At 47.7% G+C, this 20249-nt stretch overlaps 1 protein-coding gene across 1 annotated transcript in view; it reads right to left on the reverse strand.

The window, feature by feature from the left end:
• Window positions 1–20249, reverse strand: part of adamts9 (ADAM metallopeptidase with thrombospondin type 1 motif, 9) — a gene marked incomplete at both ends in the record, with an annotated part of 47237 nt that overhangs the window by 12777 nt on the left and 14211 nt on the right. Inside the window, 12 exons of the mRNA XM_084464723.1 lie at window positions 4479–4655; window positions 5151–5312; window positions 6704–6952; window positions 9222–9389; window positions 9537–9644; window positions 13943–14062; window positions 15478–15639; window positions 16495–16641; window positions 17052–17262; window positions 17605–17731; window positions 18599–18728; window positions 19115–19281. Of these exons, the coding sequence (XP_084320849.1) occupies window positions 4479–4655; window positions 5151–5312; window positions 6704–6952; window positions 9222–9389; window positions 9537–9644; window positions 13943–14062; window positions 15478–15639; window positions 16495–16641; window positions 17052–17262; window positions 17605–17731; window positions 18599–18728; window positions 19115–19281 (1928 nt within the window). The remainder of the gene's footprint in view (window positions 1–4478; window positions 4656–5150; window positions 5313–6703; window positions 6953–9221; window positions 9390–9536; window positions 9645–13942; window positions 14063–15477; window positions 15640–16494; window positions 16642–17051; window positions 17263–17604; window positions 17732–18598; window positions 18729–19114; window positions 19282–20249) is intronic.

Consider the following 20249-nt stretch of genomic DNA (forward strand, 5'->3'; position numbering starts at 1 on the left):
ACCACAGTCTCATTCCGCATTGTAATGCAGGCGCTTTGTCCGGGCCCCAAGCAGAGAACCTCTATTCTATGGAGTCTATAGAGTCTATTGGACTCTTCCGGACATCAATAGATGACATGGCTGTTCCGGGAACTTTTTTTTTCCCCCTCTTTCTTTTCTTTTTGTTTCTTTTTTTTTCTCCCCTGGCATCACAACCATTTCCCAGAAGCCATGTGTTGTGTGCTGATGAGAAGAACCGGGCCCCTTCCCAGATCAAATGTGACCCCCTGACCCGCCAATTCACCGCAGCATTGTCTCATCAGAGTCCCCTTCATTGGAGTCACTGTCACTGGCCCCCCAGCATCGGAAGAATGTCATCAGCCCGCATTAGCAAATGGGGCAGGGGCTAACCAGGTTGAGGGGTGGGGTGGGGGGGTGGCGTCGGCAGTGACTTTATAGAAGAGTACGCGTCACCGGGCATCCCTCCGTCCCCTCTTCAAAAAAAAAAAAAAAAACAGCCATAGTGGGCATTAGGAGTGAATGAACATACCGAATGCGATGGGAGGTCCATGGATGCATGGTCACACAGAAAAAAAGATTTACCTTGATAGAAAAAAAAAAACCTCTGTACCCCGCCACCAAAAGCATGATGGCTGAAAAGAGGGACGGTAATGCCCTGACCTCCTGAAATAACAAAAGATATTGCTCAGTGATTTGTACATTTTCATTCAGCAAAAAAACTGCCCTTTGTAAACACAAGTTGGGGAGAGGACTGCTTTCTAAGCTCTTTGCCAGGCCTGAGGGGGTCAACATATTCTCACTAGAGGATCTATGCAAGCCATAGGTGAAGCGCTCTATAACCTAGGCCACTTCCACGCGGACGCTGTAATTACAATAAATCCCAGGGACGGTAATGACGAACTGAATGTTTTAATTGATGTTATGCAGGTTTTAACAGGGCTGCAAAGTTTCCCAGCAGCGATGGCTACGGTGGTAATGAACGTTTATTAGACGTTTGTTAGTGGTTCCATGCAGTAATTCAGGCTTAAAGCGGGAGTTTACCCGTAGCTCCTCTACTAAGGAGTGTGATTGAGATAAGCTTGCACATGGACACACATATGTTTAAGTCTTTTATGGAAGCACTCTTGGTTTAAAATAATAAAAATCAAAGAAGACTTTAGTAGTACCTCTACTTCATCTTTAATCGTAACCTTTTTCTGCAAATAAAAACACAAATTCCAAATACAAAATCCATAAAAAAATTAAATATTTGACATGGCATTATATTGTAGTAGCAATAAATACAATTAATTACATAAATATACACACATTGTCTTGAAACACAGACTAATACTGCCATGTTTTAATGATAGCAACAAAAAAGACAACCTTATTTCAAGAGCCTGTTGGTTATGGTATTAGAGGTGTTATGCTTTACATGAGATCGACTCCATTAGTGACATAAGAAGGGAACTAGGATAACAATGTTTGATTTGATGTTTTTCCAACCGTCACCAGATTTGAGATTCACCTGTATAGATATTCACTAAGCCGAAATCATTGAAAATCACTTGGGCATATATCACCCATATTTGAACCCATATTTTACTGCATTACATTGACTGATGTGGAATAATACTCTTGTGCCCAGCCCGACTGAACAATCGCTCTAATATGTAATTGGTCAAATAACAGCTTGAAGTAGTAGGACATGTTGTTGATGTGTGGAATGTATGCATTTGGTGAACCTTCATTATGTTAGCACCTTTAGCGTAGCGGCCTTGTTTGCGTGTTCTATAACTAGACGGTCTATCTCATATCCGGTAAAGGTGTGAAGTGACGTCAAAACTATGTTTACCAATCCAAAAATGTTACAGGTGAGCAGAAAATAAGGAAGGAAAAAAACAAAACATTGATATTCTGGAGAATCCCTTTACCCATCCAATTCTACACTGATATGACTCAGACTATGCGCCCTGACTTTAAGGCTTTGAGTTTCTGCTTCCATTGAATGACCTGTGCGCACACACACACACGGCAGTTATTACAAGAAATACGTCTTCCAGTTAGTCGACGCCATGCGTAAAGACGTGAATTCACTCGTGTTAACAGGCCCTTAAAATAAGGTATGCTGTCAGAAGAGACAGTTATGACATTTATGAGGAGAAGAGCTGACAAATGGTGGGCGGGCGGATGGGCTTTTGTCGGCGAGCAAAAGATTGCTCCTAACCACAGATACAGAATTTTAGCTTTCACTACCCCCCGTGCCCCCGTCCCGTGTAATCACTAGGAGGTAGTGGCGGATGCATTCCCCCTTCCTCCGGATCTGTGCTTAGGCCAACCTAATGCTGCTGTTACAAAAGCCCACAACAAATACATGCTTGCAAAAAAATATCCATCGAGTGAAAGAGAAGAGGGGGGGCTTGGGCGGTGGGTGGGTGGGGTGGGTGGGGGGGTTAGGGGTGGGGTAGGACTATGAGGGGGTGGGGGGGGGGATGGGGGCAGGTCATCGTAAAAACCAGAGACTGAGGTAGACACATGAAGTTGGCTCAGGGGTGGAGCTACAGAGGGAACAGGTTTTGTGCGGTCCACAAACACACGTTGGATAGACTGCGCGACGGGACAATGTTCTTCAGAGTCAAGTGAGTTGAGTGATGTGTACACAATACAAAATAAAATGCCTTCAAAAAGATTCGAAACTATGATACACTTTTCTATTTGGCTACGTTATTTCGATCAATAAGCAAACCGCTGTTGGTAAAAAACAAAAATGAAATTTACAAACACAAAAAAACGGATTATCATAAAGCGAGGTGCAATAAACAGTAAACAAACCCACTAAACCATTAATTGATTCTCTTTCCTTTGATTTGTCTGTCTCGCGTCTCCCTTGTTTCGCTTATAGCACCGTCGTCATGCTGGTGGTTGTGTTTTAAATGGCTAGCTGAGCTGTGTTTGGTTCCAAGTGAGGTATTGTTGCGCATAGCATTAAGCAACTCCAAGTATTTACAAAGCAAACAATATCGAAACGCAATATAAATATACTCATACAAAGCACCTTTCGGGAAGAGTGATTCAAATGTATTGGCTTGGCATAGTCCACAATAAGGAAATGTGGTTTCAATTCCTCTGCCAAACAATACAATGGGTATTGGCAAGATGTAAAACAAAAGTACAATGCCGTTCTGAGTTGCTGTCGAGCCATTGTGTTGAAAGGATGGTTTGGAAATAGTAATCAAAAAATAACACTGTTCCGATGACATCGCCACTACAAAAGCCACTAAATGGTTAATTTCTTCACAGAATCTACATAAATGAACTGCAAAATAAAGTGTCAAATTAGGATTAGTAACTGCTCTCTAACAAACCACATGTGCCTTGAGACAAATTGAATTCTCGGTACATAAGCCAGTCCAACATCAGCGTTGTCATAACGATGTATTCTTCTCCAAAGTACACAGACAAAATATAGTTTGGCCCCATGAAGGCCGGCGCTCTCAACCAGCATATATCTTGGTCTACCAAGAAGTCGTGTGCAGCACCACATTCTGGAGGTTACAGTTGACTCTTTGGATGATTACAATAAAAAAGGCATCGTATATTCCTGATATACAAAAACATTCATCAGTATTTGCATATGAACAACGATTGGCTACATGTGCGAATACAAAAAGCTAAGACACAAAATAAATCATTTGTTAAGGTTAATGCTATATACAAAAGATAAAAAAAAAGGAAAGAAATATCTTATGTAATAAATTATCTTTAAAAACAATATTTTACAAACTAATTTTGATTGTAATACAAAGTGATCCTGATGTTTAGATGATGTTTTTCTCCAACACGGTAACGAAGGACCGACAACAGTTGGTATGGAAACGAGAACACACCAAGAAATGTTCTGGTGGTTCAATAGCCGTCGGCGGAGCATTTGGTTCAACACCGTCGTCGTGTTTGTTAGCATTAATGTTCACCCCGCGAGCGAGAAGCTCCGACGCTACGAGGAGAACCTCCAGCGATAAGGGGGGCGCCCCCTCGGACGCTAGGGGGGGGGGGGGGGGGCGCCTCCGACAGCGAGGGTAGCACCTCCGACCTCCTCTAAGCGCGACAGAAACACCATTCCAGCGGTCTTGAGAGCATCGACCAATCAACAGGCGGGAGAGGTGAGATGGGTTAGTCGATGGTGGGGGTGGTGGGGCGGGTAGGTGGGTGGGTGGGGGGGGGGGTGTTGCAGGAGGGCGAGGAACAAAAGTGTGACCGCGTGATTGTCCAGCACGAACACACACTTCAAATGTCATCCTGCCCCCAACCCCCCGCCCCCTTCATTCGTGTGTTTTTTTTGGTTTTCGGGGGTCATGCAAAAACAGCTTCAGCCATGAAACTCCTTGTGAGGTGGAAGAATAGAGACTGTTTTAATGGAGGAAAAAAAAAAAAAAAAAAAAGCAGGGGTGTTGGGAGACAAAACCAAAAAAAAGGGTAAGTATGTTTTACGAGCGTACCGAGCTCCATGGGTCCGTGCTCCAGTGGGGGTTCGCCGAACATGACTGAGTATTGCACTGCTCGCGATCCGGCGGCTTGTCCAGGATCTCGCAGCTCAGGTGGTTAAAGCGCTCGCCGTTCGGCCGCTGGCACACCACCAGCCTGGTCTTCACCCCGCCTCCGCACGGCTTGGTGCACTGCCACACACACACGCACACGCACACACACACACACACACACACACACACACACACAGGAACAGGGGCTGTGAGTGACAAGTCATTACAGGCTTACATAAATATACATTAAGGACGCCTCAGGGTTATTACACACCATGCCAACCAGCCCACTACGATAGAGGACGGACCCAATCGGAAAGACAGTTTTACCAATAGTAACAGACAGACGGACAGATAAAAAGACAAGTCGATTCAATTGCATAGCCATTAATCACAGTTCCAGTTCTCAAGGGGCTTCACAAGGGGGGGGGGGGGGGGTAGAAACACTTTTCCCCCCCTCCCCCTGAGAGGCAAGGAAAAAAAACTCAAGGAGGAAACCTTGTGAAGGAACGCAGAAAGAGGCATCCCTCCCTCCGGGGACGGTGAGGAGGTGCTATGAGCGCCATAACGGACAGGGATAACACAGAGACGTGATGGATGTATTAGTTAGTCAGCCAGGCGGCCCGGTCCTACCTCTCCCCAGTTGCCGTACACCCACTGCGGGCAGGGCCCGGACTCACAGGAGCGCTGCTGGATGGGCTTGCTGCGCTCCTCACAGCTGTTGGCAGAGTAGCCGTTCTCGTCCTGGCAGACCACCACGCGGCGCTGGAACCCCCCCGCGCACGTGCTGGAGCACTGTCGGCGCCCCCCCCCGCAAAAAGAGAGAGGAGGTCAGTCTAGGCCCCGCCCGGGACACTCAGATGTTGTTGACCAGTAACCCGGTGCGATGGGTTCCCGTATTGTGCACAAGCCACCACATGCATCACATACACAGAACATGTTACTACTACTGAACTGAATCACAAATGGGCCAGTGGTATTCGGCCAAAGCAAGCAAGTTGAGTCGAGTTCAATGGAGAGAGGATCAGTCGAGGATAAAAAAAAACCAATGCTTTACTTATTGAAGAATCTAACGTTAGGCTATTTATTATGAAACTGAAGCCTCCTCTAAATCCCTCGGCAAAGAAAGGCTGAAATATTCTGGGGGACTTTAAAGTAACACACTCCCGTCTCACATCTCACAACCCCCCCCCCCCCTTTCCCAAAACAGACACAAAGACACATTTCAAAAGCTTGACAGTTCAAAAGGATTGTTGGTTTAACTCGCACAGAACAATATTAACAAAAGGCTGAACAATGTAGAGAGCCCCTTGCACCACGGCTAGCTGCTATATTAAAATACGTATCCTCAGGATGGAGAAAGAGTCGCTCAAGATAGCTTTCATTGTTTCCCAGGATGATTTAAAAAGGGTTATTTTGGGCAGATAGACGGAAACAGACAAACCATCAGTGACCCAAATTTAAAATAGCCACACGATATTGAGTGACCGCAGTGACCTTTAAGACCGGGGTCAAACTTCTGTGGCGCTGCATCTCACTGGACGGATCAGCCCCGTCATAATGAGGAGGGCTGAGAGGGCTGCGTTTGTATATGAGGTTTGATAGACAACGATAGACACAGGCTAGCAATATCACATTTATATATCGGACACCACCTTGAGCTCAAACACACTGGGGGGGGATTTATGTTACCATAGATTCGGATGACAACGGCATGTCTGCACTGCAATATTTATGCTTTTACCATATTTGATTATGTTTAGCTTTTGAATGATTGTCTTTGTCTTTTAATAATTGCCTGTGTTTTTAAAATATGATATATAAAGCACTATGAATAGGCACTGTGTGTGCAGGATGCTACGTATATCAATATACTTGCCTTGCCGTACAACTATAAAGCATATTTGTATGGGGAAATACATAGATAAAGCTTGTAATATGCTATTAAAAGCTGTTTAAGTTTGCTCTAAAACACACCATAACGGCCAATAGGTGTGTTTCCCTTTAACAACTGGCTTACAGCAATGTCTTTAAGGCAGTGCATCTTTACGCCATTTTCTACTGTGAGAAGCCACATTTCATATCCAAGTGAGCCTTGATGGAGGAACAACACATCTGCTTTACATACATCATGTCTTTCTGCACTTTGAACCAATTTGCAGACCTTAGCACGCGGCTGAACTCACCGCACCCCAGGGTCCCGTCCTCCACTGGTCGGCCTGGGAGCGGGGCAGGTTGTTCCTGGGGCCCCCGCCGGCCACCGAGGGCAGCGAGCGGGGGTCCCCGGAGCGGGACGGGCACTGGGACATGGCGCAGTCCTGTTCGACGGGGGGCTGGTCCTCCGGGTCGCACTCCGACATGTTCACTTCCTGGTCGTTGAAGTTGACGCACAGCGCCTGGCGCGTGGTCTTCCCCTGGCCGCAGGACACCGAGCACTGAGCGCACGCACACGCACACACACACACGCACACATGCACGTGGACACACACACACACACACACACACACACACACACACACACACACAAACACAGACAGACAGACAGACAGACAGACAGACAGACACACACACAAAACCAATGAAACAAAAGTGTGCATACACACAACCACAAACAGATGAAATACAGGGATAATAAAACACACACTGTCTACACTAATGTAGAAACGTGTGTTACTACTGAACACCCCCAGTTGGAGTGCCGTAGCGTCTGAGGAAGACATTCCCCAGAGACACCAAACTGTCTGCACAAAGGACATGAAACATCGCACCACAGTATGAAACACTTATGCTGCTCCGCGCACAAAGAATGTACACCCCGACCGAGGCTGTATGCAACATGTGGCACCACAGCCAGTTCACATTTAATATTATAATACAGGGCTTCATGTTTCCCTGTTTTTGCGAAACGCCTTGGTACAAACACACGCATACGCTGTGATGATCACCGCTCACAAACAAGAGGATACCACTCAAAAGAAAAAATCACCCGACTGTACATTCTTACTCCTTTCACGTTTTTTTTTTTTTTTTTACATACAAATTTATCAAGAGACACCGGCTAACCTTTGGACCGAAACAACACTATCCCTCACTCTCAGGGACTTCTGTTCTCTGGAGCGGACCTCATGCTGCTTCCATTAGATTCTCCCATGCCGGTCCCGCATTCCCTCGTGCAGTAGGGACATCTTTTATCCTTACGCAACAGCTGTCTAGTGTAAACCCTTTCCCTAGATTACCAGCACGGTCTGTCTTCATAACATCTCCGGCACGCCATGCGGTGAGCGGCAGTGCACTCGTGGTATCGCAGAAAGAGGGAAATTTGTCAAAGTGTTGGAAAGGCCTGAGATGGAGTCGCAGCGTTTTTCCGCTGATATGTTACACGGTAGAATAAGGTGAGGACATTGTTCATGGTGTTATATTGCATTATGTCATGAACCCTTTCAGGGTGGTGAAAGAAAGGAGACTGACACATTGTTGTACATTTAACTGTGTTTCCCACATGTATCTATGATGTGTGGATTCAAAAGGGAGGGTTTATGGTGTGTGTGTGTGTGTGTGTGTGTGTGTGTGTGTGTGTGTGTGTGTGTGTGTGTGTGTGTGTGTGTGTGTGTGTGTGTGGCTGGGGCAGGTCTTTGAGGATCACACACAGCCTTGGGATGAACTACTTCCTGTTTCCTGCTTGAAGGTCAATGAGTGCCTTGAGCATGTGTGTGCGCGTGTGCGTGTGTGTGTGCGTGTGTGTGTGTGTGCATGTGTCTGTGTATTTGGGTGCGCGCACTTGTGGATATTTGTGTGTGTGTGTTTGTGTGTGTCTGCATGCATGTGTATGTGTGTGTGTGTGTGTGTGTGCCTTTGTGCGTGTGTGTATGAGAGTGAGGTGGACAGAGGTGTAGGCTGCAGCACTGTATCACCAGCACTTTGTTTGATGAGAACCATCTGTAAACAAGGAGAGAGCTCACAATATGTCCCAGCTCAGCCTCCTCATTCCAACGTCTCTCTCTCTCGCTCTCTCTCTCTGTCTCCCTCTCTCTCTCTCTGGCGCTCTCTCCCTCTCTGTCTCTCTCTTTCTCTTTCTTTCTTGCAAAATATCTCTCTTTCTCTCTCCCTCTATTTTTTGCAAAGCATATCCCTTTCTTTCTTGCACACATAAACTCTCTGAAGTATCTCTCTCTAGTCTCTACTCTAGTCTCCTACTAACCTTCCACAAGGCCCCACAACAAACCCGCCTCTCCCCTTCCAAGGATTTCTCCCAAATCCCTTTTCTCCGAACGCAAGCTACGTAGACCAGATGAAAAAAATGTTTAAAAAATTTAAATGTATTAAATCACAACGCAACAAACTGAATAATGTGTGAGGACATGGTGGACTGTCAACGGGGGGGGTGGGGGGGGGGGTGGTTTAAGACACAGTGGACACCTGAAGGGAACAAACGCCATCTCCTACGCGATGTTCACGAACACGGTCGTCCGTCAACCGCGGTGGACGTGTAACGTGCTGACGGCCCGAGGGGGAGGGGGAGACCTCACAGATCCACCGTGACAAGCCTTTCAGGATGCTTCTTCCCCCCGCATATTGTTCTCTCTAACAACCAGCTCAGGCCAAGATGAGTTCAGCGTGTGGTTCCAGCGTGAAGGGCCTCAAACAAACAACAGCATCGTCCGGGAGGAGCTTTTACGAGGACATAGTACAGCAAAAGTTGCTTACCGCCGTCCATTCCAGAACCTTCCACTGTCCGCACGCCACCACGGTGCACACCTCCCGCGCCGGCGGCTTCTGGAGGTGGGCACAGGCAGACTCCTCCGCTACCCCGCCCTGGTTGTCCCGGCAACTCACATAGCGCATCCGCGTGCCTTTGCCGCAACTGGCGCTACACTGTTGTTTGGGAGAAGAGAAAGAGTGAGAGAGAGAGAGTGAGAGATTGAGAGAGAGAGAGAAACAGAGATACAGATACACACACACACACACACCAGGACACACACACACACACATGCAAGAGAAGGCAGAAGAAGGGGCACTTACTTGTGTCCAGGATCCAAATCGCCACTGTGTCTTGTGTCCCTGGTTGGAGGGAGTCTTGGTCCCTGGTGGGACAGGGTGGCTGCTTGGACATTGGGCAAGCTCACAGTCCTATGGAGGGAGGGACAGCCAATCAGAGGTATTGACGATGATGATGTTTGACGCCTCACATATATCCACATACGACTGATTGTAGCACAGCAATGTTAAATACACCGTTTTGGATATTGAAGTCAATAACATTGCAAGGATGTGCATTATTTTTCAATCACAGGCCACCTCTGCTTCGAACCGTTCGTAATTGATGCGCTACAAATCCAAAATGAACAGAACTGGTCGGATAAAACTATGGACCAGACGTTATGCTCCAATAACAACATGCCCAAAGCACCGCAAAACAATATTTGAAATTCAGCTGATGAAATTCAGCTGATCAAACCACTATAATATTATGGACGAAAGTATGTTATATCTAACCTTTGTCGGTAATTGTGTCATAAGCAGAATAAACCACTCCTGGGTGTCCCCTTATTGGAAAATAATGTACACATAATGTACATCGAGCGCCCTGAGCGTCGCCTCAGAAGCCTCGCCACCCCCGCGGTCGCCTAATCATGGTTTATTCCTTACAGCGTTTATGAACGTCTGACCTCTAGGGCCAGCCTTGGACTGGGTTCACGTTTTCTCTTTAGTCATACATATGGTAGCTGACCACGATTTTTTTCACCCTGTCGGGCACCCCTAGCTCCCCCCCCCCCCACTACCACCACCCCCCCCACCCCCGACCACCTTAGCATAACAATGTGAGCTGGGGTTTGCCGCGTCAGTTCAAACTATGGATTGTGGTTCTAGGCGGCTCAGCGTAAAGCCCTGATCCCTGTCATAACAGGTCCCAGTGGAGCGCTATCCAGAGCTCCAATGCCGATGCTGGCGTGGTTGTTCTGAAAAGCCCCACCCCTCGTTCGACCCCGCCTCACTCCCACCTCACCGCCGCCGCCGCTATCGACCCATGACCTCTGACCTCTCCCCCCCCTCCCGAGTATCCGGGGGTCAGGGTTTTTTCCCCCCCGTTCTAAATGGGTTTGCGTGGCAGCGTCTGAGCAGGCTCCACATTCCACACGCCTCCTGCCTCCCAGCGGAAGCGAACAGGTCCTCTCTCAGGTCCTCTTCTCTCTCTCTCTCCCCCGGCACACAACATATCTGGAGCACACATACCTAGCTTTGTAGACCCGGGATGGTGCACGTTTGTGTGTGTCTATGTGTGTGTGTGTGTGTGTGTTAGTGTTTGTGTTCATGTGTATAAGTGTGTGTGTGTGTGTGTGTGTGTGTGTGTGTGTGTGTGTGTGTGTGTGTGTGTGTGTGTGTGTGTGTGTGTGTGTGTGTGTGTGTGTGTGTGTGTGTGTGTGTGTGTGTGTGCATAATCACAACAATAAGCACCCTGATGGCTGGGGCCCTGCCAAGGTTTGACACAAAACCTATTCATGTTTCCTTCCCTTTGATTAACTCAGGTAGCACTTCTCTCTCCAAACCTGGCCTTCCCCTCCACACAGTAACACACACACACACATACACACGTGAGCCCTATTGAGCCCCAGTGAGACCAAGTGAGTCCCAGTGAGTCCCAGTGAGTCCCAGTGAGTCCCAGTGAGCCCTATTGAATCCAAGTGAGACCAAGGCTGTCCTATGAGTCCCAGTGAGTCCCAGTGAGGAGCCCTAGCATGTCCTAGTGAGTCCCAGTGAGTCCCACTGAGCCCTAGCGGGTCCTAGTGAGCGCCAGTGAGTCCCAGTGAGTCTGAATTAGTCCCAGTGAGTCTGAATTAGTCCCAGTGAGTCTGAATTAGTCCCAGTGAGTCTGAATTAGACCCAGTGAGTCTGAATTAGACCCAGTGAGTCCCAGTGAGTCTGAATTAGACCCAGTGAGTTGGCACTGTCCGTTAGAAAATCTTGCAGTGTTTGATTGTAAATGCTGAACTGTTTACCATGTTTACATTTGATTTTTTAAGCTGATGTGTATAATTGGTTAGTGTGGACGACGTCATTGTGTTGCCGAGACCTAAATAAAGAATAAATTAACTGGAAAACGAGCTGCTGTCCTCTGAAATGGGTCCAGGGTGAACTTGCCCTCTAAACCAAGCTAAGCACCACCACACTAAGCACCTAAGCACCACCACACACATAAGGTCAGTTTGTGGGGGGCGGGGGGGGAGGATAGAATAGGTTACGATTATAAACAGAATCTGCAACACCTTAATCAGTGAGGTGGAAAGAAGGTAGTGTTCCTTTGAGATGCCTGCTTTATCATTAAATCATCCGCAAAGCGGAAAACATGATACACCCAGGAAAGCAAAGCCTGCGCTATTTCTGTGCATTACAATTATCGCCGTATGTAATCAAGCAGACTTCCTTCCGAGAGGTGTTGCTGTGGTCATCCCCGAGGCTAGTGGTGAACATCCATGTTGGCTAACCGACAGCAAGCTTGTGGTTAGCTAGTGGTGAAGATCCATGTTCGCTAAGAAACGTCAAGCTAGTGGTGAACATCCATGTTCGCTAACTGATGGCAAGCTAGTGGTTAGCTAGTGGTGAACATTCATGTTCACTAACGGATCGCTTAATTCCACATGGAATATCTTTGAACATCCAGTATCTCTCTTACTCAGTCCAAGAAATATATATGTACAGAACGCATCATGGGATTTTCCGCCATTTTGAGATCCCAAGAGAGAGCTGTAGTGAAGTAAAATCCTGAATAAACATCAATATACAGTCAAACTTTTTGTTTTGCCATGTCTGGCAAGCGAAACACTGCGGCAGTTTCAAACAGAACAACAAATACCCATAATGACAAATAATTTCACAGATGGTCATTGCGATGTGACGCCACGATGTGGATCCTATATAAACCATTCCAAACATTATGCCCACAGAAAGGGAGGCTGATCCCAACGTCTGTCCCATCCATAGTGCTCTGTCTGCTACCAAACCTCATACTTTGTAGGGTACGCTGCTGTCATTTAAATGTCAGCTCTGAGAGTTTCTCTCTGTTTCCACTACATATTGCTTTTGCCTTACTTTTTCATAAAAGAGAAAACTAAACTGAGCTGAACTCTGCTTAATTGATTGAACGAAGGCAACTGCAAACATAGTTTTATGAATTCCAGATTGAGGAATGAAGTGGAGTCCTCCCCATCAATTTAATTTAATAAAATATCTTATTCCCAGACTAGCATACATTATCCATTTGCACCACATTGAAACGTGACATTGATTTTCAACTGGGAATGTTTAAAATAAAAAATAAGTTAATCCCTTCAACAAGACAAGAAGAGAATTGACTTGGACTTTCACCAAAAGACGCGCTTGCTTGCGTGTGCGTGTGTGTGTGTGTGTGTGTGTGTGTGTGTGTGTGTGTGTGTGTGTGTGTGTGTGTGTGTGTGTGTGTGTGTGTGTGTGCGTGCGAGAGTTGATGTTCTACTTTCCCCTTACCACCACCACACAAAATGAAACCATTTCCATTTTCCCCTTTCCCTCCCTGAGAGATCAGAGAACGAGAAGACGAGAGGCCCTGCTCACACCTGGCATAAACATGAGTCCTGGGTGATCTGATCACAAGTGGACAGCTCTGAGTATGTCCGTTCATTAGAATGAGCCTCCACATGCGTCTCGAGTGAGCACTCGTGATTGGCTCTCACTTCCCCGCTCAATATGCAAACAAACACATGCATAATTTCCGTTTGCAAAGGCCAAATGCGTTCAAGGAGGAATACATCAAAACCATACAGACTGGGGCTAGGGTTAGGTGGAATAGTCTTTTTTGCGTAGGAAGGTTCCTTACTGAGTGAAAATATGGTTTTGGTTGGTGAAAGTCTGAAAGGAGCCAATATAGAAAATGTCAATGTAAATAAATGTCTGTTAAGTCACTATCAATCGCCTAATAAGGTATGGGGACTATGGGGATAATTAAAACTATGGCCCACTGATGGATTATCCCTTGTATCAACAGTTTTAGGATTGTTACAAACTGGGTGTCGGTGGCGTTACAGTGTTGGGATCTATGGGAATCACATACCACTTATCACCAAAGGTGTAGCCAATGAGATTGTTTAGGGCAGGGTGCTTTGTAATTTGCCTTTTGTGTAAAAACATTGACCAAGCAATGTCTCTTTAGTGGAGAGGAGTGCTGCTGCCCAATGGCCCAATATATTTCTCGCCTTTTCCCTGATGGTCTGAAACATTTGCTCAATTTGTCGCAAGGTGCTTTTTAAAAAATATAGTCACTAAGAGGATCTGAAAATTCATCAAATCTGGAGAGAAACCGGCCAGTTGGCAACACTGAGGTTATGTGTAGAGAGGGATGAGTGGAGGCTGGACAAACTGAAAGCAGACAGACAGACAGACGGGGGGGGGGTTACCTGGGTGTCGGTGGGTCGTGTAGCGGCGTTGCACTCCATGTCATCCATGACTCCACCGTAGGAGCCCACCACACACTTCACTGCCCGCATCTGGTAGCCCTGGCCACACGAGGTTGTGCACTGGGTGGGGGAGGGAGAGAGAAGGACAGGGGGGGATAGAGAGAGGAAAAAAAGGGGGAGAGAGAGTGCCAAGAGAAAGAGGTAGAGAAAGAGAGAGGGGGGAGTGATGAAGGACAAGTCAGAGGTCGGGAAGGAGGGAGAGAGACGGACAGAGAGCGAGATGGAGAGAGGGAGAATGTGGTGCAGAATCAGTAAGAGGGAAGTCAAAAAGAGAATGAAGAGTAAAAAAGAGAGGGGAAAAAAACATGTTCATTATTAGTAAAACAAAACAAATGGAGACACACACACACTCACACAGATGCACCTGGTACAAAAGCCAGACTCGTCTTCTCTGCCCCCCCCCCCCCCCTCTCCTTGAGCCTCCTACACGCTTCCGGCCTCTGTCGTGCAGATGAGAATTTGGCTGTATCACGATGCATGAGTAACTTATTCGACACCGCACTGACACTTTTTCCACTGTAGCCAAGTCGGCTCAGCTCCCTCCTGCCGGGCTCGGTGGGGCCGCGGCTGCTGTGTCTACCGTCCAGCACATGCTCCGCTAGACGGCCTCAAATATACCTTAATGTGAGCATGCCCTTTGATGGCATGGTGCAGAGTGACCCAATGGGACCGGGGTTCCATCAGCACATAACTCTATCCTGGCGTTAGGAGTGCATCAAAAATGTGCCGCAGCGTACATTTGTCGAACCGTAGAAGTGTTGGCATGACATGGCCACACCTCTGCGCTCACGTACAAACCCAATGGAACTGAATCTCTTGGAACACACATTGAGAACCCCCGCCAAAAGTTCTATCTTTAGAGCCCCCATCCCGGCCATTTGTACAGTAAGCTCATTCAGTGATCCCAATAGAATGTACTGACCATCGGATCTGGGGCCTAGAAAAAAATACCATAGTACCACATTTAAAAATTCCATACGCCCATAAACCCATAGAAGAATAATCAATCTATCATTATTATTAATCGATATATTTAGCTGTTTATTCAACATCTCCTCCCAAAAAAGACATAATCAACTGCGCAAACTTGGCCTTTTACTTTGGACTCAGAGTGTAATCCAACCCAAGGGTTGAGCGGGTCAGGGTTTAACAGAATGCCGATCAAGGGCACGGTACCACTGCCCTGTTCCTATCCATCCCAGGGCTTCTGGCACGGCAGACACAACTGCAATGAAGAAGCTCACCCAGAGGAGATACGAGTATTAACCCCTTGCGTTCTGTCGCTTCCATTCGTCCCAATGTCAAAATATCCTCACGCGCCAGTGACACGGGGAGATACAAGCACTTATCCTGTTCCTGTATCACTCCCATGTGGTTCTTTCACCTCCGTCCGTCCCGACACCAGTGCACAAATGTGTTGACCCAGGCAACCAGCGGAAAAACACAGTACAATATTAACCCAGGCTCCTCCTCACCTGTCCCCAGTGCCCGACCTGCCAGGACGCACACTCCTGCTGCTGACAGGTCTGCACGGACTCGGGCTTGGAGGAGTCGCAGAAGCGGTCGTCCAGCCGGTCCTCACCAAACTGACACCAGGTCTGCCGGTGCTTGTAGCCCTTCCCACAGGTCACCAGGCACTGAGGGAGACACACAGGTGTACGGTGGTTAGAGGCTGCACTCAAGTGTTAGCATGGGTGTTATCGTTGGTGTAAGTATGGGCGTCAGCATCAGTTTTTTTAGCATCTGTGTATGTGTTTCCCTTGGCATCTGCGGCTGACTGGTGAACATGGACACATGGTGACCATGTTATGCAGGATACGTTGATATGAACACACAAAATTGTCTGGAATACAGACTGTCCATCTACACACTGGCAAGACGGGTGTGTTTATGTGTTGGAAATCAGTGTCTGTGTGACTGCGCGTGTGTGTGTGTGTGTGTGTGTGTGTGTGTGTGTGTGTGTGTGTGTGTGTGTGTGTGTGTGTGTGTGTGTGTGTGTGTGTGTACATAGTACAGTGTGCCTGTTTGCATTTAGGAGCACCACATGGGAGATGCAAAACATTTGTGGAATGTGGTCGGCAGCTTTGCGAGCCCCTTGGTCTAGAATGTGTAAACTGTTGGGAAGTTAAGTCCAGCGTTATCCTCTGCGTTGTGGATCCACAGCACAAAGCTTGGTGTATGGTGGCAGAGACTCACGCTAAGCTAAAACATACATGACAGGATTTCTGTTGATCACTACATTTTGGGGTCTTAACACTGTAAACGCAAGCTACATGAACGGGAGGTTCCCTTGCACACACACAAAAAAAAAGGATAGATAAATAAATACGAATGCATTTGAGTTTGAGAACATAGACACACTCCAAGGCAAACAGACGCTAAGCGGCGGGATTTGTTCTTCAATCGCGATAAACCACATCTAATAAATCCACCGAGCCCGCTCATCGTAGAGAGAGAGAGAGCTCTGGTCTGGACGTGGAGAGTGATCTCACCTCAGACCATTCACCGGTCTTCCACTGTGGACAGAGGAACTCGTTGCAGGGCTGGACATTCAGCTTGTCCCTCTGGTTACACTTGCTGTCGTCTGTCCCACACACGGCCCCTCGATGGCGGGTGCCCCCCCCGCAGCTCTTAGTACACTGGGGGAACACATGAAGAGGACTGATGTCACACCCTCATGTCTGCAGTATATAGTACCATCGCAGGTCCGCTCGCACTCACTGCACACATGCACTTTTACGCAGGTGCAGCTATGCAGACCACTCACATGCATGCAGGCATGCATGCAAGCTCATACAACACACACACACACACACACACACACACACACACACACACACACACACACACACACACACACACACACACACACACACACACACACACACACACACACACACACACACACACACACACACACAATAATGAATAAGGTTGAACATTATATCCGTACAATACTATTGATTATGAATGGGGAATTGTCAAAGCAGGCTTGACACACACACACACACACACACACACACACACACGCGCGCACGCCCGCCCTCACCTCGGACCAGGACGAGTACTCCCAGCCGCCCGGGCTACAGTCCCCGTGGCAGCCCTCCTTGTCCCCCGGCCTGTGTTGGTTGCTGCAGTAGCGGTCGTCCACCTTCTGGGTTTTGCCATCACTGCGGCTGATCTTGACACAGTGGATCTCCAGGGTGCGGTACCCCACGCCACACTGCGCCGTGCACTCACTCTTACGGGCCACTTCCCATCTGTGTGCAGCAGTGTCACAAAGCGCGAGGGGATGGGTAAAACAATCACGTCGGTGCTCTCTATTTGAGTATTTGAGCGCGTGGCGATAAGTGAGGACGGATAGAGCGAGTAGAGGGTAGGATAAAGGATAAAGGGACCGAGGTGTTGAAGGATGGGAGGGGCTGTCAAGAGAGCCTAGGTGCTCAGCAGATACGAACAAAGAGATACGACGAGAGTGCAATTCTACACGGAGGACACATTCACGGAGAAGTGCTCACGGCAACAGATGAAGGGGGTTTCTCGGAGCAATAGCGACGCTGTTAAAGGGAAAGGGAGAGAGGGAGAGAGGGACGCTGACTGACCTGAGTTCGCACTCTGTGTTGCAGTGCTCGGTGATCACGGCGGGTCTGGCCGTACCGTCACACCTCTGCTCCGACACCACCACCCTGTCTGACTCTCTGCTGCAGCCTATCTTCCGCTTGCGCTCCCCTAAGAACACACGGGTACGAATGTTACAGGTGTGTTGTCTTTGTCTTTGTTGTTTGGTTTGTCACACAATTACTGAGAATTGACCAACCCCCAAAAGTGTCAAATTCTGCATTTTCAGTGATGTAGGCAGAATTGCCCTGACCTGAATAGTGTACCAAACCCGATTAAATAAGTACAACAATTGGATGAAACATTTTTGATGAATGACTTTCTGTGTTGATGTGTCAGTATGATGTGTGAGTATGTGTATGCCCTGTCTAGTGGTTCCTTGCTCTATGAGTACTTCATGTCCTTAAGATTTTCAGCTCAGTACCGTGTGTGTCTCAACACTGGCTGGAGAAACTCAACATAAATCAGACGTCAACCAGATTAATTGCTCGTGTGTGTGTGTGTGTGTGTGTGTGTGTGTGTGTGTGTGTGTGTGCGCACGTGCGCACATGTGTCAATAAGACTGGTCAGGCATAGAAGGAATTCAGAGTCAAGGCCGACCAAAGTTCCAGAGAAATAACACCGAATAGATTTTGCAGTTTGCTTGCAAGCTAGACACAAGTTCACACACCCACCTACTCCCAACATCTTCAGCCAAGAAGATCAGGAAGGAAAAAAAAAAAGAAGCAGACCCAGGTCTGTGCTGCTATGAACTATCATTTTTGGATGTGATTCCAAAGCCAAAAAAAGAAAAAAGAAAAAGCACAGACCTGTTGAGTTTAGTCAGCAAACCACACGCTGTCTGCCCTATGTCTTGTCCTTTCTCACGTCTGCTCTCTCTCCCTTCACATCTCATCTCTTCTTCCACTGCTCCTTCATAACACTACCGCAGAGCCCACCACCACACGGCCCACCACCACCCCAGCGCAACCCTCTCACCTTGGCACAGGCGGCTGCACTCTTGCCACGGCCCGTAGGCGTCCCAGAAGAACTGCTGCGGTTTGTCCTCGATGGGGATGTTAAAGGAGAACCTCACATCTGGGTTGTAAAGGTTTCCCACTGACAGAACCTGGAGGAGGAGGGGAGGGAGGGGAGAGGGGGCGGCGGGGTAGTACACTGTGAACCGTGTAATAAAATACTGTATAAGTCAAGGAGATGGAGTTATTCCATTTTGGCCTGCGGTGCTGCAGTGGACAGCGGTGAAATAGCATGGTGGCTCCTGTATTAAACAACCTGTGAAGAGTGCTAGCCGTCGAAGGTGCACAGAAACAGACACACATGCACGCACACACACACACCCACACACACACACAGACAGACACACTGGGAAAAGCAAACATTCCTGAAATCCAAACATCTCAAGCGACACTTGCTCCTCCAAGCTACAGGCCGTGGAGGAGAAGCAGCCCCGCATTGCCTAACTAGGGAGTCCTAAAGCAGGGCCCGTTTGTTTACCTGAACAATGATGTCCTCCTCGATGCGCTCGGTGCAGTTGATCCTCTCCACGACGTGGTCCGACCCGCTGTATTCAATGACCACGTTGCCCACTTTGATTTCCCTTTTGAACATGCTCACCACAAACTCCCCGTTGAGCAGGTATTCTGACCGGCTGTTTGAGATGGCTGGGCAGAGAAGAGAGCGAGACAGTAAGCTAAGAGATGGTCCACCATTCAGTATCTGCGCTCAAAGGCGTTTAATGCTCAGTCATAACAAGGAGCACAGGTTAGTGTTCGCAAAAGAACATAAAAGAAAGTATTGTATATGGACATGATAAGATTGTAAGATTGAAATAGGTAGAATATTCCCCTTATCTTTTGGGTCAAAGATATATTTAAACTCAAATAAAATAGATACGGAAAAACAGCAGAGTGTTGCCAATTTTTATCGGAGCACAGCAGGACAAATAGCTCAGGTTGCCATTACCAGGAAGGCCTACAGTAGTCCACATATCTGCATAATTAGTGCAAAAATAATAATCCTCAAATTTCCGGATCAGCCCCATCCAGGGGCCTACAGCGCTGCTCGACAGTCAGAGCCCGTCCTCCTAACGCGATTACCTCGCTCGTTTCCTGCTTCTCTTACTTTCCTCACCATTTCACACATTACATTAAGGCATCCACAGAGAGCACTAAAGCCCCTTTCCCCTCAAAGAGCTGAGCGTGCTCAAGGCCTCAGATGAATGCTTGTACAGACACTCTTCGGACGCACACAGAGAGGCACGCCAGATGAATGACCATAACAATAACAGGCAGAAGCAAATGCTTGGGGACACGCTGTGAGAAACACACACAGAAACCCACACATGCATGTGTGCATGCACATGCACACACACACACACACAGGTTTGCACACATATATAAACATGCAAATGAAAACACACACGCGCGCGCACACACACACACACACACACACACACACACACACACACACACACACACACACACACACACACACACACACACACACACACACACACACACACACACACACACACACACACACACACACACACACACACTTCAAGGAACAGTAATCAGCCTGTCTAGGTCTGTGACTTAGCATTTGCCTTTGCCAGAGCCAAAGACACACA

This window comes from Micromesistius poutassou, assembly GCF_964030765.1.
Source record: "Micromesistius poutassou genome assembly, chromosome: 2".
In the NCBI taxonomy this organism is placed as follows: Eukaryota; Metazoa; Chordata; class Actinopteri; order Gadiformes; family Gadidae; genus Micromesistius; species Micromesistius poutassou.